The 13527-nt window shown below is 45.6% G+C and overlaps 1 protein-coding gene across 1 annotated transcript; it reads right to left on the bottom strand.

Moving 5' to 3' along the window:
- Positions 1-5536: 5536 nt before the first annotated feature.
- On the bottom strand, positions 5537-13245 carry Gpr15lg (G protein-coupled receptor 15 ligand). Its single transcript, XM_051206825.1, has 4 exons — positions 13109-13245; positions 10329-10409; positions 6323-6367; positions 5537-5649 (listed from the first exon to the last, which is right to left on the bottom strand). Exons 1-4 carry the CDS (start codon positions 13176-13178, stop codon positions 5564-5566), a joined length of 282 nt encoding a protein of 93 aa, XP_051062782.1. The 5' UTR covers positions 13179-13245; the 3' UTR covers positions 5537-5563.
- Between the last annotated feature and the right edge of the window lie 282 nt (positions 13246-13527).

Below are 13527 nucleotides of genomic sequence, written 5' to 3'. Positions count from 1 at the left end.
TCAAACAGGCCCTTTAGCTTTGAGTTAGACTAAAAGAGCAAGAGCAGAGAAGATACTATCAGAATGAAGTGGGAATACAGGAAAGCCCAGAAGCATTCCTGGTTTGGACCCTCCTTCTCTAACACTAGACAGTGAGCAGAGATACCCCTGTACCCTTCTTCGAGATGGGTCATTCATCAGTTGGCATGAGGAGTAAGGCAAAAAGCTTGAGTGATGGCTTGAAACCAGATTGCTTCAAAGCTGCCCATAGGATGCTTTGCCCTTAGACAATGGAGACCCTGGGGCTCTCAGCATCAGCTCTTTCTAGGGCACTTCAAGGAAGCAGAGCACCTGCACCCTTGGCCAGACCTCTCTGATCAACTCTTAGCAAGGATCAGGAATTCAGAGAGCAGCAGGGAGGAGCTGAATCTACACCTAGGAAATGCAGCAAGTTTTAGGTAAGTCTGCCCAAAGGCCTTCATAAGGACTCTGCTGGGACTTTGGCTGAGGGTAGGCACAGCACGTCACACAAGTACTTCTGAATCTTTGCTTTTCAAGATGCTAGGACAAAGCCAGGTCCCAGACAGAGCTGCTAGACAGGTTTGTTGGATATTTCTCACACTGAAGGAGTCCTGAAGCAGATGTCTGCCTGATGTGCTGAGAAGAGGTGATTCTCTCTCGGCATCTTGTTCTCCATCTCCTCCTAAGAGTCTCCTTCAGGCTTCTGACTTCTCATTCAAATTGCACTGGAGAGAGACTGAGAAGATGTGTAAGGCCACATGCCTCCCGTGTGTGTGTGTGTGTGTGTGTGTGTGTGTGTGTGTGTGTGTGTGTGGTGTGGTGTGTATGGTGTTTGTGTGTGTGTGCGCGTGCACACACTCTCAATTGTGTGTCTCATTTAACTTGCACAGTCTTCCTGGTGTGATTGTCCACACTTTATAGAAGAAAGTTTTAAAGTCGAGAAAAAACTTACCGAGGCTGTCTTAGGATTTCTATTGCTGTGAAGAGACACCATGACCACAGCAGCTCTTATAAAGGAAAACATTTAATTGGTACTGACTTACAGTTCAGAGGTTTAGTCCATTGTCACCATGGTGGCATGTAAGGCAGACATAGTGCTGGAGAAGGAGCTGAGAGTTCCACATCTGGATTGGCAGACAGCAGGAAGAGAGTGACACTGGGCCTCGCTTGAGCTTCTGAAACCTCAAAGTCCACTCCCAACACCTACTCCAAACAAAGCCATATTTCTTAAAAGTGCCACTCCTTATGAGCCTACAGGGACTATTTTCATTCAAACCATCACACAGGCTCACCCAGCCAATGAAGGGCAGAGGTTGGAGTCATACCTGGTTTGTGCTGGCTTTCAAGTTGAAACTCTCTGTGATTTATGTACATAGTCACAAAGCTACTGAAACTTTAAACTTCAGGCCCTTCCATTATTCACCTGTCCTTCCAGAGCTGTAATTTCATTCTTAGACCTATATTCTTCTCCTTAGAAGTTGTACAAGATCTGCTAGAGGGGCTGCCATTCATCTGCAATTACCTATGACTTGGGGTTTTCCAAGTTTTCCAGGAATGCAAGACTTTTAATACTCAACTCAGGAAAGTCTCAGGTAACAGGGGTAGGAGTGGGAGTGGGGATTACCTGGGATAGCCAGATGTAACTGCCCTCAAAACACTTGGAAACAGTGGTTCTTCCTGGTGGCTCTGATTATGTACCATAATCTTGACCTTAAAGTGTAGAGAGCCTAAAAGCTCCTGGAGGGCTTGATTTGATGCATCTTGGGGAAAAATCATCTGCTTTGGAACTCAGGGCTTCATTCTTACTCTGTAGCCCAGGGCAGCTTCATATAAATCACTTACCCTGACTACCATATGTCCATCACCCTTGTATGCCCTTCCAAACTAGGTCAACTTTAATTCAGGACTGACAGCTCTTCCTCTGGTGGATTTACAGCAGCTGGCCTAATTGTTGATAAATAAGAATTAGAATGTCAATTGCCAGCCTGGCATGAATGTGTGTTCCAGGTAGTTCTGCCAACACATCAACACAAGTCCATACCTTTACTTTCATCTGATCTACTAAAACAGTAGTTCTCAACCTTCCTAGTGCTGACACCCTGATGGGAGATGTCATTCTGTAAATATGTTGTTTGTATTGGTTAATGAATAAAGCACTGTTGGCCAATAGGAAAGCAAGATAGGTGGGACTAGACGACAAGGAGGTTTCTGGAGAGAGAGTCCAGAGTTCTGCTCCCTCGGTCCTACATTTTGAATCTCCTCCTACCTCTCCTAGAATTCTCCTTGTCTCTTAGTCCCACCTATCTTGCTTTCCTATTGGCCAACAGGGCTTTATTCATTAACCAATAAAAGAAACATATTTACAGAATGACATCTCCTATCACAGCCCTTTACTACAGTTCCTCATGTTGTGGTGACCCCTCCCCCAACCGAAAAATTATTTTCATTGCTACTGTAATTTTGCTGCTGCTGTGAATCGTAATGTAAATATTTTTGGAGATGGAGGTTTGCCAAAGGGGTCACAACCAATAGGTTGTAGTAGAGCATGCTTAACCACAGTCCCTTTCTCTCATACATGTTTGTACAACTATCTACAATCATATGAGTTCTACTCCTGTTTGCATTCCCATTTATATATACTCACACACACACCATCTGAATATGAATTTCCTCATCTACATGTTATCTTATCTCTCTGTGTAAATGTACGTATCCATCATGACCACACACAAGGGAGGAAAACCTGTCTTCCCAGGCTCCCTCTAGTGCTGAGGAAGCAGCAGGTGCCCACTATGCTATCAAGGCTTGTCTTCCTGATGACCATTGATTGGCACACAGATAATCTGGGAGATGTGATGCATAATTTACATCATTTAACAGATGGGAATACTGAGGAACTGCCAAGTCACCTGACCTCATCCAATATCACATAAATGTATGTGTAACAGAACCATTGCTTGATCCCCAAATCTGTCTCAGAAGTTGATGCTCTATTAACTGCACCAAGTGTCCCACAACTTCAAGGATCGTGGACTCTTTTAGTTACCATGGAAGTCATACACTTTTTCTAATAACTCTATTCTATTCTACCTTCTAAGCATGCCCAGATCCAAAGACAATGTGTGACTTGTATTCTTATTACTTTACAGTCACTTCTATAAGTTTGGGTTTTCTCCCCAAGCATTGAGTAGCCACAGTCAGTAATTTCCCTGTCTGCTTTTTGTGAACAAAGCTCTTCACTGCTGGGAATGTTTAAAAGCCCATGGTGCTGATGTTGGAAATCAGTGAAAGAGGAAGAAGATGTTTGGTCTGTGGGGATCAGCATCCACCTCCTGGGATGATGGGCCTTGGTGAGGCCTGATAGTGAGCTAAATTACAGCTAGAAACCAGACAGAGGATTTCCTTTAATTTTTAGGGAAAGGACATGGGGGTGGGGGAAATCAGGGGCCAGATCATAGGTGCTTTTTGAGTCCTTATGACCTGAGCTGCTCTGGGGCTGGTATCCCTATAAGACTGACATCCATAGTACCCTTTTGCAGGAAGTAGCTTTGCGATGGGATACTGCAGCCCTTGCCATCCCCTACCCCCAAGGACTTGCTGTGTCCTTCTGTAACTTATTCACGTTAACTCTCTTGTTCCCTTCCCCTCAGGGATATTGAGGCTTCCATCAAGTGCTTTCTTGTGCCTTTTTCCAGGATGGGATGGTCTTTGTCCTTGGACTTTTATCTTTCTTTCTCTGAGTAGACCCAAGTCCATGTGTTCTTGCTTTTTTCAAGGGAGAATGGAGGGGCTGTAAGGATAAGGGATAGAAGCTCCCAGCCCTCCCATTGCCAATAAGGTAGAAGTTTCAGACACAAAGATCTCCTGAGAAGGAAGGTCTGAATGTACCATGAGTGGACTGTGGACACATTGTCCACTGCCCAGGAAGCTCAGGGAGCATGACACCACACGACTGCTGCTCTAGAAAGCCTGTTCCTGCCTTCTGTGTTCCCCCACCTCAGCTCACTCTGGCTGCTGCTATACCTGTGTTCTCTTCTGCTCCCATCTATTCTTATTCTTCCTTGTGCTCCAGGCAAGTCCAAGGATGTTCTGGGTCCTTCTAAATGACTTCTTCTCTTCCAGCCCACGACACAGTTATGGAGTGGATGAATTCTGCTCCAATTCTCAAATCTTCCTACATCTACATCATCCTAATACACACAAGGCCACAAGTACTATATACACTTACACTAACACTCATGAGTAGTGGAGTATACAAGCCACAGCCCATGGACCACCTCTCCCATACACAGCACATCCTTCTCTCACTGGGACTCTCTCACTCTCTCTCTCTGAGTTCATGCCTTGGCTACTTATCCTCTTTGCTTTTCTCTTGCACATATCACCTTCAGTTCTTCACCTTGTGCTTACAGTGCAAAAATGGCAGCCTCTCAGGTGCCAGAGGACCATGTTCTTTGAACCTGTGACTCAGTGAAGTGTCTGACCACTGTTCTCCATGGGAATGGGTAATTGGAGGAGGGAATGGATGAGTGACTGAGTGAACAGCTATGAAAGGGAGGTGGGAAGTTGGCTAGTGACATGACACAGGCTCTGGTTTGTCTGGGTATGGTTGTCACTATGGAAGCTCCACCTATCGGTCTCACACCTCATGGTTCTGGTATTCTTACTAAGGCCCAGGAGTAATACAGGAGAGGGGCTTCTCACCTTGCTAGCAGGATCCAATTAGAGGAAGCTTTACTGAGGCAAGCCTCTTAGGCCTGAACCACCTGTCTCCCCTAAGATCTTTGCTCACTGAGGAGATGAACCTTCCTACAGGGTGAGGCATTTGCTGGGCCTTCCCATGCCTAGCACTTTGCAGGAACCCTACCCGTCAAGTAGACCCTTCCTGTCATTTCTGTTTTACAGAAAATTGAACTGTCAAGGCTACAGAGAAATCTGGGCAAGACTAGGTTCTATGTCATGTTGCGTGGGATCCTGTCAGATTATTCTGTGATGGAGTAACCACCAAGTTTTTTCCAAACACTTCCTTTAATACTGCCTTTTGTATTTTAGACCACATTACTTTCTCAGACAAGGATGTTTCATGCATAGTGTATATAATGATTTATTATTTATTATTTTTGGTGATCTCCTGGTGATGGACATTAGGAAGTTACATGAGTTGGTTCAGAGACCATTGGTAAAATGCTAGGAATTTGGGGCTGTCTGTGGGTGCCTGAGATGTTGTAGTCCTGGCTGATTACACTGAGGTCTTGCTATGGGCATTCTGGTCAGCTTGGAAATCTCTGGAGTTGTAACCTCCACAAAAGGAATCTTTTTGACTTTTACTCTGGAGGAACCATGAAGACATGTGGGCTGGGCTTGGATCATAGTGACTCTGAAGATTGGTGATAAGGTTGGAACCAGGACTTGGAATTCTGTAATGTTCCTGGATGTCTGAAGTGAAGCCTTCCAATGCGACGGTTCACTGTTGCCATGAAAGTTGGCAGGGGCCAAGGCAAGGCCTCTGGTGTCCCCACAGCTGGGCATGAAGGTCTCTGGGTGGAGCTAGGCTTCAGGAGCTCTATACCTGTGGGAGAGCGCCGGGTACCACCCATGGCTTGGATGGTGGCTTGATTCTGCATGATCTGCAGGGCCTTGTGTGGTGTCCTGGGGATGGTTGCCAACACAGAAGAAGAAGGGGCATGGGAAGGCAAAGTGAAGTGGGTGGAACAGGGTGAAGAGAAGAAGGAAGACACAATTAAGACTCATTCTTACACATAAGAGTTTAAAGAAATCAAATAAGTGGCTCTTACTGCCCTCTCTGGAACCTAAAGGACCCTCCCTGGCATTAATTAAAGTAATGCCAAGCAAGTGCTATCTGAGTGAGAATGGAAAGGGTTATTGGTGATGAGCTTATTTTTCTTTGTGTTTCAAGTTTATTCCTATCTGCATTGTGGTATGGGAGTTAATGGCATGGAATGTGAGGCTGAAGTGCTTCGATTCAAAGCCTGTTAACACTCACCAGGCTAAAGCTGTCTAGACCTTCAACAAATTTGAAACTTCTCTGTTGTTTAACCCCTCACCCATTAAAAAAAAAAAAAAAGAACCCTTAATAGTAGCTAATATTGCAAGGACTAAAAGTGTTAGTGGGAGTAAATACTACTGAAAACTGAAATGTAATTACTTTATTCATCCTCAACCTCATGTGGTCATCACAAATAAGACCCCATTACACTGTCACAAACATGCAACCAAGCACATAAACAAACAAATGAATGTGATTGGCTCTGAGGAAAGACATGCTTATCTGAAATGCAAACTCACTGAAAACTATACTTACTGCTTTGGTTTCCCAAGGTGAGGACAGCTTCTGGTATAGCCAAGGCTAATGAATAGAATTACAAGGTTCAGAAATAATTTCCTCTGATTGGATCCTTTGGCGTTAGGGCTGCCAGACCTTCCTAGGGTTTATCATTCTGGACCTATAGGTTGTATGCCCTCCCTGGTATTGCTATCGAGAAACCCTCAAGTGACCCCTCTTCCCCAGTGGGTGACATTTATCACTCTAGTTAAGTCCCCTTTTAAAGTCAGAGACCACTGAACAGAGGGTGGGGGTGGGGTGACTCTGCAGACTTCTACCCTGAGTCTGACCTTGTGAGTTAACTCATTTTATCGAGAGAGTCAAGAGAGTATGGCACAAATCCTCAGGACCTAGGCCTGTTTGGGGTCCACATGGCCTCTCAGGAGCTTCTCCTGGTGACCTTGTAACACCTGGAAGGAAGATGGCCTAACAAAGGCTCCAAGCTCATAACTTTGATCTGGTGGGATCTAAGAAGCTAAGAGTCTGACTCAGGTCATTGTCTGAACCCCTCTGTAGCCAACTGTGTTAGTGTATTAAATGTTCCTTTTCAAGGTGCTGCTTAGACAGCAGCTACAGTTGCTACATCAACATCTACATCCCTCTCCAGTTTGTAAAACTGCTTTAAGAAAACTCAGTCCCATCTCCTTCTAGTAAATAGGTCACTTCAGCCAGACTACTATTCATTTATCCTGTTAATTTCCAAAGATGTTTTATTACTGGCACCCAGATCCCAGGCCTTGCACATTGGGTCATTCTGTGGGCCTAGCCCAGCGAGTAGACACAAAGCAGAGAGAGCCCCGGAAAGATTTTAGGATGAGCTGCAGCCTCTCTGAGTGTCTCTGTTGTCTCAGCTGCCACTAATTTCCTTTCTCATGGAAATTGGAAGCAGTGTTCTTATACTGTGAACCAGACACAGGAGACTAGATTACAGGAACACGAGACAACCTGAAATCCTGCTGTTGATTGCCCAACACCCTTATTTATCTTCTCTTTATTTCTCTCTGCATCTTAGGATCTGTCCTGGGAGATGCTGGGTGGAAACACTAAGCATGGGCAAACATGTTCTCTGGGTTAGGTATTGGGTAATTAACAGCAATGAAGAGTCAGGAGAAAAAGAGAAGCTGGAGGAAGGAGAGACGTGTGTGTGTGTGTGTGTGTGTGTGTGTGTGTGTGTGTGTTGTGTGTGTGTGTGCACGCGCATACACACACATACATAGATGCATATACAAGCACTACATGTACAACACCTATGTGCCATGCAACTCCGTCCACAAATATACACAATACAAATGGACTTTATGGGTAGATGCAGCTGTCCTGGAAGCCCAGACTCTTCCATTGTGACATTGAGACAGATTTACAGGGTGTCATGGGCTTGACCTGATGCCTTATACTCTGTGGACACAATCCTACCGACTTCTCAATAGCAGCAAGCTGGATCCCGCAGCCAAACACTTTCTACAGAGAAGGAGGAGAGGCTCAAGGGCACAAAGCCAGCAGGTGGTGGAGCTGAGAGCCCTCCCTGAAGGCACTTTCCTTCTAGAAGGTTTGTGCTCCCGTTCTACAGAAAACTTCCCTGCAGAGACGAGGCTGTCTGTTACAGTGCAAGAGATCCACAGACCTGGGGTTGAGCCCTGCCTTTTGGGCCTTCAGAGCCTCAGCTCTCCAATCTAGATAACTGTGATAAGATCTCCCTGGAGTAGGTCCAGTAAAGATGCCTGCTTAAGTCTTCTTGTTCTAAGTTGCTCATGAATTCTGCAGTGGAATTTTTGAAATATATGTTCAAATGGAAATTCTGTCTCACTATAGGATCCACGACTTAGCTCATTCTCTCATAGTACTGTGTGCTATGTGCTCAACAAAAGGCTGCTTTTGTATTGGACATGGGGAGTGTACCTGGCCGTGTTCCACATTTCTAGGAGATGTGTGTAGAGTATGATAAATGTGTTTATACATGCCTATCTACACATAGTCTGTATGTACATTTATGTGCCTAAGTCTGAGTGTGACATGTAGGTATATGTTTGTGTATATGTGATATACATATCTGTATGTAGTTGTATACATATGTGTGTATATGCATGTATTTAGTTCTATATGTGTATAGTATTTGTGTCTATATATATAGCAGGTGGTGTATTCATGTATATTTGTATGTCTGTGACCCTAGATGTGTGATATATGTATGTGCATTTGTGTGTGTGTGCACATGGTGTGTTGTGTGTATGTTTATGTGTGTAGTGTATAATTATGTGGTGTGCATGTGATTGCATGTATTACTTGCATATGCATTTGTGTGTATGTGCTTATGTGTTTTTTTGTGTGTGTGTGTGTATGTGTGTGTGTGTGTGTGTGGTGTGTGTGTGTGTGTGTGTGGTGTGTACCCCTCCTTCCCTCAAGTTTCTCTTTTCTGCCTCTGGGCATCTGTACAGGGAGGAGCTGGAGGTGAGGACAGGTTCCAGCAAGCCTCTGTCAGTGGGGAGCTGGCGACTCTCTCCCCTACATTTGCACCTTATTTCACAAGTTCCTATGGGAAGCAGAGCTATTGGCAGCCATTACTCACCCTCCACCTTGCTTAGGCGGGTGCCTCACACTTGGTTATTCACGAGGTATGTGTGAGAGAAGTGGTTATTTTTACCCATCCCTGACTGGGTGTGATGGCAGTGTGGAGGAGGGGCTGTCAGCCTCTCAGGGGTACAGAGGTTGGAACTATCCTGTCTTCCTTATTCTGTCTCCCTCTTTTGTCACAGGAAGAAGACACAGCCCTTGAAAGACAGGACTGTTAGTTGCTGGTCGTGGGCTTCAGGTGCCACAGCCTTCAACAACAGGGAATCATAGCCCCAGACACCCAAGAATTAGCATGCAAGCTGCAGAGAGCAGAGATGCAGGCCCTAAGTTAAAGTCAGGTCATGTTTGGTCTGAGTTTAGCCTTCCCACAGGACTCTGCCTGCTACTCTAAGCTCTAGGACTCTCTATACCAAAGTTACAAAGTTTCACCATCCTAACCACCCACCCTGGGCCAGCAATGCTGAGTTTCAGGCTGCTGCTGACCTGGAGTACCAGGCTGGGATCTGCCTGCTTAGAGGTCTGGACCTTCTGCGTGCTTAGAGGTCTGGACCTTCTGCGTGCTTAGAGGTCTGGACCTGGGCCCGTCTGTCTACATCACTGCCCACTGTTAGGTCTCCCAGGTCTGAAAGAGGGCAGCTTGGCTCTTTCAGGCCTCATGCTGATCTTGGCCAGGCTGGTGTCAAGACTGAACCTCAGTAGACCTGTCTGCATCTTTGGGTGCTGTCTTTCTTACTAAGTGGGAGTTCTCTGCACCCCCACACTCCTCACACTTGTGCAGGTCCTGCTTCAGGTCTACAGGTGGGCTATAGCTTTCAGATTCTCTGGGCACCTCCCATCCTGTAGCTCCCCTGTCTCTGTTCCTCCTGCTTGCTCGCACCACACTTTCATGATTGCTGTTTCCTCTGTACCATTTTCCTGTTCTTTGCCATCTGCATCCAGGTTTTCAGTCTTTCCCATGAAGCCTCCCATCCAGGGATTGGTGCTTCCACACATCTCTCCTCTTCTCTTTTTCTTCCAATGGGGGTTGAGCCCAGGGCCCTCAGCTTTCTAGGCAAGTACTGGTCCATGGACTGAGCTGCATCCCCAGCCCTTGAGCCTTGCATTCATCGTATAGCCCTTGCCAGTATTGGGATTCAACATTATCTCATGTTAGCTTCTCTAACTTTGGGATTGCTATGTGCCATCAATCGCTTGGTTCCTGTACCATTCTTAAGAGCTTTTTCTTGCAGAAAATGTTCAGTTTTAAATGGCTGAGTTGTTACCTTTTCAGAGGACTCGAAACTCTGTGTGTCTGAAAATGAATGTGGTACCTCTAACAACTTCACCCAAGACGCTGGCTGGGGCTGATCACAAATCTTTCCCATGGTCACCCTAGAAATCTTCCCACTCCCAGCCCAGACAGATTGAGGTCACTTACCTTTTTGGGTTGTCAGTTTGGATCTATGAACCGGGTTACAGCAGGGCCCGAGTCTTGGGGGCCTCAAATGACGCCTTCTCCCTGAGAAGTAAAAGGGTGCAGATCCTCCAATTAGTGGGCCAAGGCCACCATTGGGCCAATCTGGACAGGGATGACTTGAGAAGGCTTCAACTCACGAGAACCCGAGTTTAAGAACATTGGTTAAAAGCTGGGCAGTGGTGGTGCACTCCTTTAGTCCCAGTACTGGGGAGGCAGGGGTAGGCAGATCTCTGAGTTTGAAGCCACATTGGTCTACAGAGTGAAAATAGCCAGGGCTTCCCAGAGAAACCCAGTGTCGAGAAATAAAGCAAAGCAAAGCAAACAAACAGACCAAAAACGTGATGAAATTGGCTTAGTAGAGAAGACGTAGCTGATGCTTATCCAGAGATAAAGACAATGCTGGAGGTCACTGTGCCATGAGAATGTTTCCTCTTCATAAAGCTGTTTAGAAAAGCATAGAACTGAGGAGGAATGCCTTTGCTCTTAGATATTAATTCTGACTTGGCAATCCAGATGTGTAGTCTAAGAAAAACATCCTAAACACAGAAAACATTTTATATGCGCAAAGCTTTTGTGACTGTATACTTAATATAGTGTGTCCAAGCATATGAATTCATGGATGAGCACAGACAGGTTGACAAGTCATAGACACACATGTGTTTTGAGTAATACCATAGCCTGAGGCTGCCAGATACAGTCCTACATTGGGGAAGCTTATGACTTTCCATTAGAATTGTATTGGTGACCTTGAATCATCCAAAAATAGAAGTCTGATAAATGGCACTCTATAGGCTGTGCTGAAAAATCTAATATATTCACTGAAGAAATTTGAGCAACCAAAACCAACCAACCCACCAACCAAAAAAAAAAAAAAAAAAAAAAAAAAAAAAAACAAACAAAAAAAAAAAAAAAAAAAAAAAAAACAAGTGCTTCCTGTAACCCTGCTTATCAAAGATGATGCTGTACAGGCTTGAGGTCAACCATCAGTATTTTGGGTGATTAGGTAATATGGTGAGGGTTTTTTGTTTTGTTTTGTTTTAAAAAAACCTTCCTCCACTAAGTGTTAAAATTATCATAACTGTTGATACAAAAAAATTAATTGGAGGTTAAGTAAGAGAAAAAGGCTCCGACACTCAGCTTTTAGAATAAAGAAAGGCAATAAGGGGGTGGGGAGGTGACACAGGCTTTAGGAACTCTCACTGCTCTTCCAGGTGACCCAAATGTAACATGAATGATAAAAACCTAGAAACAGATACTGGAGTTCAAGCTGAAGACCAGCAGAGCAAAGCAGCCAACCACTAGAGAGCTCTTACTTCTAACAAGGCTGGGGCAATCTTGTCCTCAGTGTGACTGCAGTCTGAACACCTACTGAGCTCCTGTCTTATATTCCTCTCTCCTGCTGGGATTAAAGGCATACACCCCCACTCCCACCTCCTATGGCTAACTAGTGTGGTTGCTGGGTTTAAAGGTGTGTACCACCACTGCCTGGCCTCTATGGCTGTGGCTAGTTTTGCATTCTGATTTTGAGGCATAAACAAAATATTGCCACACCCAAATTTGGTTCCAGGAACTCATCGAGTGGCTCACAACCGTCCATAACTCCAACACCAGGGAATCCAGCACCCTCTTCTGGCCCTTGAGGACATTGGTACATACGTGGCATATCCACACACAGACACATAAATAAAATAATCTTAAAGATGGCAGATATAAATATCCATCTTTTCAGAGACAAAAAGACCATGGATGTCCCCCACATCTGAACACACACCAGCATGCCACACACATATCTCCTTATCATACATGACCTCATTTCATCTGCCCGTGGAGCTTTCTGTGCATAAGGATTTGAGATACTCAAGTTCTGACAGCCAATTGTTCATTTGCTTTGTCCCCAACACAATACAGGTGGCAACAGAGGCCACCTGACTTCCCAGTCAAGGCTCATGTGAGTAGCTACACGGAGGATCTGTGTTTGCATGGTGAGCATGCAGCTTCATACAGTGTCAGGTGACAATGGGAACTCCGCTCCCCCAAGTTCTGATGGGGTGGAGTGCTTTCCTCAACCAAAGGAGACATTTCCTCATTACTTTCAGAAGAGGGTTGGCTGTTGGTGGTGTCTATTAGCACTCAAAAGCACATGCTGTTCACCAGCCTCTCTCAGTGTAACAACTGCCCCTGGCTCTTCTCACGCTGCCCCTATCCCAAACTCAAGGCTTCTCTTCCCCAGCTTCTCATGTCCACATAGCACTGCCATTTCAGTCAGGGGCCATCTGTTTTCCTCTCTCACTCTCTGCCTCCCCCTTTCCTCTCTTGGCCAAGTCCATTCTGCTGGCCATGTCCAGTTTACCACTTCCTCTCCCTGCTGTGGACTCTTCCAGATGACCCTGGCTGTACTTACCCTACATCTACAATAAAAACCTTCCTTTCCACCACAACTTGGAGCAGTCATGTCTTCTGCATATACACATGAACCAAAACTTTCAGTTTATACATCCGGTATCCAAACCCTTAGTTTATACGTCTCATGCCCAAACCCTCAGTTTTTTTTACAGTATGTCCTCAGCATGTTTGGGACTGTAGAACCACACATACAAGAAGTCCCCATGGGTCTTGTGTGGATCTTTCCAGTGTTCAGGACTGTCTTCTGGGACCTGCTCCCCACTACTTCCTGTTTGCAATCTCCCCAGGTCATGGACTCACTCCTCAGGGACCAGAGCCCAGAGGGCAGGCAGCCTTACCTTCTGAGGAGAGGGTGCAGAAGCAGAGAAGCAGCATGCAGAGCAGACTGCAAAGGGCTAGAAGTCTCATGGTGAAGTAGCTAGAGTCTCACAGCTAGGGAGGGAGCGGTGCCTCAAAAGGCCTTCTTCTGGCCTCTGAAGACATTTATAGAGAGGCGGAGAGGCGTTTCCCCACATGCAAGACATCCCAGCCTAGAAGATGGCCCCTCCCAACAGGATAATAAACCAGCTCTTCAAGAAGTCAGAGGATTAGGTGACTTGCTGTAGAGACCTGTAAATGTCTAGCCCTGAGAACTGTTCTGGTGTTGACCTCAATGCTTAGAGAAGGAAACTCTTGTGCGGGAGGGAGAGGGGGAAGCCACTGTCCAGGGTTGAACGTTAACTTTTAGAGTCAGCAATAACTCCATCAAATGCAGATC

This window comes from Phodopus roborovskii, unplaced genomic scaffold (assembly GCF_943737965.1).
Source record: "Phodopus roborovskii unplaced genomic scaffold, PHOROB, whole genome shotgun sequence".
Taxonomy (NCBI): Eukaryota; Metazoa; Chordata; class Mammalia; order Rodentia; family Cricetidae; genus Phodopus; species Phodopus roborovskii.
This window is presented reverse-complemented; position numbering and strand designations above follow the sequence as displayed.